The sequence below is a fragment of the Perca flavescens genome, chromosome 13, assembly GCF_004354835.1.
Source record: "Perca flavescens isolate YP-PL-M2 chromosome 13, PFLA_1.0, whole genome shotgun sequence".
In the NCBI taxonomy this organism is placed as follows: domain Eukaryota; kingdom Metazoa; phylum Chordata; class Actinopteri; order Perciformes; family Percidae; genus Perca; species Perca flavescens.
This window is the reverse complement of record NC_041343.1, coordinates 32,197,983-32,205,171: the sequence shown is the minus strand read 5'-3', so window position 1 is coordinate 32,205,171 and position 7,189 is coordinate 32,197,983. Positions and strand designations below refer to the sequence as shown.

The following is a 7,189-nucleotide window of genomic DNA, read 5'->3' as shown; positions in this document are numbered from 1 at the left end:
AACCAGCAACAGCATTGCTAGTGCAACAGCTGAACTAATCCTCAGCAGGATTGTAATGAACGAATGTACAACACTGGGCTAACCTTCATCCATGAATCAAAGAATTAACTATTGTTTCGGAGTGACATATTTGCAGTAAGCTCCTAATATTACAGTAGACACAAGCATGCAATCTGAACTATAGTATAGAAAACACTGTTAGGTTAGCTACACAAAGATACATGCAACACCGGCATGGACATAAAATTGTGCACTTGCGTTCTCAATAACTCACACGGCAACAAAACAGAAGGCTATATAAGTAACGTGCAACTTTAGAGCAGCTGTACTCGTGTCTGCAGCGAACTACAACGGAAATGGCGAAGTTGCGCAAATGCGTGAGTCCAAGGAGTGAAGTCTGCTCATCGGTGCAGCAGGGAGTTTTCCACAAATATTACATAAATAAATGTATGTCAAGGACAGCACATTATTCCTAGAGAAATGGCAGTTCCACTGGTATGTAGTCCAAAGTTCCTCACATCTCTGTTCTTCTATATTTATTCCAGCTGGGCTGTGTATGCGAAGGGAATGCCCCACTGCATGAAGGCAAAGAGGTCCGCTTCTCCTTTACTAAGGACACAGAGTTTATCTACACTGAAGCCAGCGGGTGAGGTCCTCAAAATCTGTCAAATCTGTTACTATGTACCTGACTATCAATGCTATTTAAGGCAGTATAATGAAGTTACTCTTATTTTCAAGGTTGACTGAACTGCAACTTAAGGGTCTGGCTGATAGGAAGGAGAACTGGACAAACATTGATGATATCAATCGGGTGTTTTGCTGCAAACGGACTGACCTATCAGGTACTGTCATGGACATTTCATGAAATACTTGATACTGTATTCATAGTAGTACACAGGGGTGTTGGACTGCTGGAAAAAATGGGGACTGACTACCCAGGGCCCTCATGGGAGGACGGCCCAAAAAGATGGCTGTGGATGTGGGGAGGGGCCCATAGAAAATGCCTTTCTACAGGGTCCAGAATTTTGTGCTACGCCTAACTGTATTTTCTCCGATATTTGACTGCATTCCTCCCCAAAAAACTTCTGAATACTAAATAGTTTATTGGCTTTAAAGTAAATGTGTCTAAACTTGTAAGGGTTTCCTAATTTTATGCTTTGTCCATGTGTAACATATTGTTTCCCTTGTTTCATTTTCACATGCAGGGTACACCTAAGCTGATAATAGTCTTTCCTTCAAGGAAAATGCAGAGTTTTTTTGTGATTGTTGTGGGCAAAAATCCTTGATTATGCAGCTTGTTTTCTTAAGAAAATGAAAAGGAATATGCGGGCGATTTATGCAATTATATGATAATTGTGGGAACTTGCAAAAATTGCAGTTTGATGAAAAAAAAAAAAAGTGATTTCTGACCTTTTTCATGGCAGACCTTTTACTGTGTCATAGTAGGAAAAGCACAGGTGTATTCAAAACCATTACTGATGGCTGCATTCCACTTAGGAAAGGTCCTGCCTGGTATTGTGCATGCTGACTCACTGAAATATCTTACTGGGACACTTGATGGAACTGAGCCATCGTTAAGGTTATCCATCTCAGCTGTGCTACTAGGACAAGTCAACATGGCTCCTGTGAAAAAGGTCAATTATGCGATCGCATAATCGCGTTTTTCTGGAGGGACTGAATAGTGGCAGAGTAAGATTTTCTAACCAACATTTTGAATTCAGTCTAGTTTAACTCTGTTCATTTTCCAGACTACGTCCAGGGACATTGGAAGGAGGATGCATTTTTTGCCTACCAGTATCTAAATGGTCTCAACCCCATGTTGATCCGACGTTGTTCATCTCTGCCCCATAACTTTCCTGTCACTGACGACATGGTCTTCCGTCATGGTCAGGGTAGCTTGAGAAATGAAATGGAGGTGAATATCTTGATTGACCTTAATATTTGAAACAATCTTGTTCTGCCCCATGACATGTTCAATTAAGAATTACATGTTGAATGTTTGCTTAGTGTATGTAATGTCCACACTGTATGCATGTGAGTCAAATAGTTTCTCATCCTCACTAAACTTTCAAACAGAACGGCAACATATTCCTGTGTGACTACAAGCTTTTGGATGGAGTGAAAGCCAACACCATCAATGGGAAAAAGCAGTACTTGATGGCTCCCCTCATCCTACTCCACAAAACACCTGATGATAAACTGATGCCAATTGCTATTCAGGTGAGATTAGCACTCAGATGTAGCTTATAGTGAAGCATTAGGTTAGGGAGTAATCCTTCTTCCAGGACTGACAGCCAGTCAGTTTGGAGCCCAAAATGCTGCCCTCTTTAGTAGCTAGCTTTTTGTTCTCTTATGTAACTTGGTTCAATTTCTCATGAATAATTGAGTCAGCCAACATTTGTGTAGGGTTTCCAGTCCATAATCTAAAGGTATTAACTACTAATCAAAAAAACATAACTATGTATATCAACTAGGATTGTGTTTTTATATTTCACCTATCTACATTCCTCAAAGGTTTGTGCAGGGAGTGCTCAGCTTCTACTACAAGAATGATGCTGAGGTCCAGAAAGACTCTGAACTGCAGAAGTGGATTTCAGACATTTTTGAACATGGATTTCTTTCCCAAACAGGCACAGGTGAGCTTTAAAGCGTAACTCTCACCAAAATGCAACCTATGGTCTTTTTGTGAATGTACCAGAGTCAAACTTTAGTTTAATAGCATATTTAGGACAGAAGCGTCAATTAAGATTTACCATATTTTCGGTCAAATGGCCTTTTGAATGGTAAAAAGTGAATGTCTGAACTAGATTTAATGACAATCTAGCAAATCAAGTTGTTAAGTTGAAAACAACAAATGTTAACCTCATGGTGGTGCTGAGTAAAAGGTCAGGGATCACTATACATTAGGATCTATCCTCTGGGGACCATGAATCAGTGTGGACCATCAAGTGGTGAACAGACTGACCTATTGACTGATATGGCGTGACTTCAAAGAGTATTAAGCAGTAATCTGTCCATCATTAATTCATTGCAGTATGACTATGATGCCTGGATGCCCAACACTCCCATCTCTCTGCAACTTCCTCCACCAACCACAAAGGGGAAAACCAGCGAGGCCACGATGCTGCAGACATTCCCTGACATCAACGCAACAGTTCAGGGAATGGCCACCATGTGGCTACTCAGCAAGCAGTCGTCTGACTTCGTAAATGCCTGAGATTTTATAAAATATTATATAAATCACCTTTATGTTCAGTTTGTTAAAAGTAGGTCAGAATGTCATTAGGGCAAAACACCCTGTTTGAGCCACAGAAAGAAATCCTGCTCACTACAACTGTACATTATATTGCCAATAGTTAAAACCTGTCTAAACTGTTTTTTTAAATATATAATTTATCTCATTAGGTCCCTCTTGGCCAATACCCAGAGGACCATTTCATTGAGAAGATTCCCTGCAAGCTGATAAAGGCTTTTCAAGGAGAGCTTGAAGTGTTAAGTGCGGACATCAAAGCCAGAAACGAGAGGCTGGAGGTCCCATACACATACATGGATCCAAAGAAAATAGAAAACAGCGTGGCCATTTAAATATAGGAAGGTGTGACCTCCTCAGCTGTTGGCCAAATTCAGCTTCATATTAACAAACGTTAAATATGCAATGTTAAATAATGGGCTCTGTGTGTGTGGCTTTCCAATTGGCAGAAGTGGGAGATGTATACAGTAACTTGTGAAATACGTATTTTAAGATACGTTTGTCAAATGTGATCTACCAATTGATTTTAAGACTCACTTACCGCACACACGAAAAACACTGAATTACATTCACGATAGACAAATAGTAAATAAGGATTTCTCTTTAGTTGGATGTGTGCGGCTCTTTAAAGAGCCGTTGTTGCTGGTTTGGTTGAAGTTGGTTCCGGGTGTTTACTTCTTGGTGGGCTTCTTGGGCAGCAGGACGGCCTGGAGATTTACTTATATAGCATTGCATTTACATTTCGTTGCTGTAGTTGTGACATGTGCACAATGACAAAGTTGAATAAGAATACATTTAAGCCAAAGGCCAGGTATATAAGGTCCATGTATTCATCACATTATTATACAGGCAGACAAACTAAACTAGAAAAAGAGACTTTTGTGTCAAACAGAATTCTGATCTTTTTTTTACCAAACAAATTAATTTACAAGGAAATCTAAATTAATCAGCAGACCAGAAACTCCTGTTCTGAGAGGTAAAATGACTCAATGGAGTCTGGTTCAGCTCACCGTGATATTACCTCACTGCTGCCATCTTGTGTTGAACAGTGCATTACAAGTGACTTCATTACAGCAACAATGAACCTGTGTGAAACTAGATATCATTTTTAAAACTAATTGTATCACAGTGATAAAAAGTGAAGTCTGTATCCTGAAAACGAGACTAAAGGAGGCAGGTCGCTACGCCAAACTCCAGAGAAATAATGCTCAAGTCAGACTATAGGAGATTATACGTTACTTTGTCAGGAGGTAGGAATGCGGAAAGATTATTAGAATACAATAATAATATGGCACTAGCTAATGCTAGCCATCTTGTGTTCAACAGTTTAATGCAAGTTACTTCATTACAGCAACAATGAACCTCGAACTGGATCACAATGATAATTTCAGTTATAATCTTAATTTCTTGCCATACTTGATATTATTATGTTAAATGCCAACTAAAAGTCAGGTACATGAGGCTCTAAATATTTAAAAGTATAAAACTAAACTACAGAGGCAGGACCACATGAATGATCGTTTTAATATATCTAATGACCAGAAAAGAAAACATGTGGGCCTACTGCGCAGGGGTCAACACTCAACTGAAGACAGAGTGAAGCGGCAGTTCCCACCGTTGTAAATCTCCATTAAAGGTTTTTAAACCAAAAACTAGCCTACACGACTGGACATGTTCAAGCAGGATGGTGATTCCAGATTGGGGAGAAATAATTTAATAAACTATTAACAACATCAGCAATCAAGGCTGTAGGCCTATGTGAAACATAAACAAAGCAGTAACGTGTGTTGATTTGTGTTGACGCCTGCGCAGTCTGCCTGTGTTGGTGACATGTCTTCTCTTACGTCCGCAGATAAGATGTAAATACAGCCGGTTGGGGAACGGTGACTTCATTCGTTTCATCGACTGAACTGAAAAATGTCTGGAAGAGGAAAAGGCGGGAAGGGACTCGGTAAAGGAGGCGCCAAGCGTCACCGTAAAGTTCTCCGTGATAACATCCAGGGCATCACCAAGCCCGCCATCCGCCGTCTGGCTCGCCGCGGCGGAGTGAAGCGTATCTCCGGTCTGATCTACGAGGAGACCCGCGGTGTGCTCAAGGTGTTTCTGGAGAACGTCATCCGTGACGCTGTCACGTACACCGAGCACGCCAAGAGGAAGACGGTGACCGCCATGGATGTGGTGTACGCTCTGAAGAGACAGGGCCGCACCTTGTACGGTTTCGGAGGCTAAACCACGATCTGACAACACAACGGCTCTTTTAAGAGCCACACACTTGTTCTAAAGAAACTATTCCTCAATTCAAAGTTATGCGATCGTAGATCCATTGTGTTCTTTAAATATACAAACTGAACTAATTTGTTGTCCACCATAACAACGTGCTTGAATCTAACGTGTTTTACCAAAACTCCCAACAACAAGTCTGATCTCAAACTGAAAACAGGAACTCAAACTACATTTCTTTCTCAATATGGTCACTGTTCTTTGATTATATTATGATTGATTGAATCGTAAAGACTAAACTTGTTAAATTATTTGTCAACCCCGAAATACTTCAGTTGTTGCAAAGGTTGATAACAACAACCCCCCCCCCCATGATAAAGTCTTATTGTCTTTAATAAAACACTTATCCCATCACAATAAAAAGGCGTCCCTGTTGTATTGTTGTAACAGGGGTAGTTTATCTGCAAAGTAACCGGTAAAAGAACAGCATTTGAATAATTGTGAATGTAACACAACATGGAAATGTATGTACAAGTACCTACAGTACATACAACTTATTACAACCTTTCACTATGTGATTGTTATATTATTCGGTTACAAGTTTTTTTATTTCTCCTTCATTACGAAGGAGAAATGTAAAGGAGAAAATGTACATTCACATCATAACTTTATTTTGTGTACCAACCAAAACAGGCTCATACATGTTTACGTACAAGTACAAAAAGAGTAAATATAGAAAATAGAACATTTGACAAACATACAACAGCATACAAACTTAAAAATAATTAAATTAAATACCTCATACACCATGAGAAAGTTAAAAAAGAAAACTCATCAAGATATAAAATAGAGGTCTAGTCAGGAATCAAAATGTGCATGTTTTCCTAAATATTAAAGCCTTGTTAGGATAAACTATACAAATAGTGGTTTGGAAACAGTGAATCTAGTTCCATGGATACATTGTTTGGCCATTAGAATCACACTATTAAAGATAATTTATTTATTTATTTATTCAAGTTACAAGTCTGATATCTAAAATAACATCAGCTTTAGGACGGTTCAGAGCCGTTAATGTCTTCTAACGGCTCTGGGACGGTTACTTTGTGTTGGCGCATGCTCAGTCTCACTCACAAAGCTCAGCCAATCCTGTGCGAGCAACAGCACAGTCTAATTTGCATCAGTTGCATATAAAATAGGCGTCTGGGCTGCAGTTTTATTATCTGGTTCAGGAATTCCTATCCGAAGCAAACATGCCAGCAGAAGCCACCGTGAAAGCGCCCAAGAAGGGCTCTAAGAAAGCCGTGACTAAGACCGCCGCCAAGGGTGGCAAGAAGAGGCGAAAGAGCAGGAAGGAGAGCTACGCCATCTATGTGTACAAGGTGCTGAAGCAGGTCCACCCCGACACCGGCATCTCCTCCAAGGCCATGGGCATCATGAACTCGTTTGTGAGCGATATCTTTGAGCGCATCGCCGGTGAGGCCTCCCGTCTGGCTCACTACAACAAACGCTCCACCATCACTTCCCGCGAGATCCAGACAGCCGTGAGGCTCCTGCTTCCCGGGGAGCTGGCCAAGCACGCAGTGTCTGAGGGCACCAAGGCCGTCACCAAGTACACCAGCTCCAAGTAAACATCCCGCTGATGTAATTCACCAAACCAACGGCTCTTTTAAGAGCCACACACTTCTTCTTAAAGAGCAAAGTATCATTCAGTTACGTGTT

General features: G+C 40.6%; 3 protein-coding genes across 3 annotated transcripts; all 3 read left to right on the top strand.

The window, feature by feature from the left end:
* Positions 1-356: 356 nt before the first annotated feature.
* Positions 357-3,618, top strand: LOC114566267 (arachidonate 15-lipoxygenase B). Its single transcript, XM_028594595.1, has 7 exons — positions 357-377; positions 546-646; positions 739-842; positions 1,749-1,915; positions 2,077-2,220; positions 3,035-3,205; positions 3,406-3,618. The coding sequence occupies exons 1-7, from the start codon at positions 357-359 to the stop codon at positions 3,583-3,585; spliced, it is 888 nt and encodes a 295-aa protein (XP_028450396.1). The 3' UTR covers positions 3,586-3,618.
* A 1,543-nt stretch (positions 3,619-5,161) lies between these two features.
* LOC114566454 (histone H4) lies at positions 5,162-5,486 on the top strand. The gene has a single exon (XM_028594925.1). The coding sequence runs from the start codon at positions 5,168-5,170 to the stop codon at positions 5,477-5,479; it is 312 nt and encodes a 103-aa protein (XP_028450726.1). The 5' UTR covers positions 5,162-5,167; the 3' UTR covers positions 5,480-5,486.
* A 1,218-nt stretch (positions 5,487-6,704) lies between these two features.
* LOC114566449 (histone H2B) lies at positions 6,705-7,189 on the top strand. Its single transcript, XM_028594920.1, has one exon. It carries the CDS (start codon positions 6,721-6,723, stop codon positions 7,096-7,098), a length of 378 nt encoding a protein of 125 aa, XP_028450721.1. The 5' UTR covers positions 6,705-6,720; the 3' UTR covers positions 7,099-7,189.

What these genes read in the sequence shown, in the direction of transcription:
- LOC114566267 (XM_028594595.1), top strand. Translation starts at nt 357, where the DNA reads ATGGCGAAGTTGCGCAAATGC. An exon ending in ATCTACACTGAAGCCAGCGG is followed by an intron (nt 647 to 738) that starts GTGAGGTCCTCA and finishes CTTATTTTCAAG; the next exon opens with GTTGACTGAACTGCAACTTA. An exon ending in CAAACGGACTGACCTATCAG is followed by an intron (nt 843 to 1,748) that starts GTACTGTCATGG and finishes TTCATTTTCCAG; the next exon opens with ACTACGTCCAGGGACATTGG.
- LOC114566454 (XM_028594925.1), top strand. Translation starts at nt 5,168, where the DNA reads ATGTCTGGAAGAGGAAAAGGCGGGAAGGGACTCGGTAAAGGAGGCGCC.
- LOC114566449 (XM_028594920.1), top strand. Translation starts at nt 6,721, where the DNA reads ATGCCAGCAGAAGCCACCGTGAAAGCGCCCAAGAAGGGCTCTAAGAAA.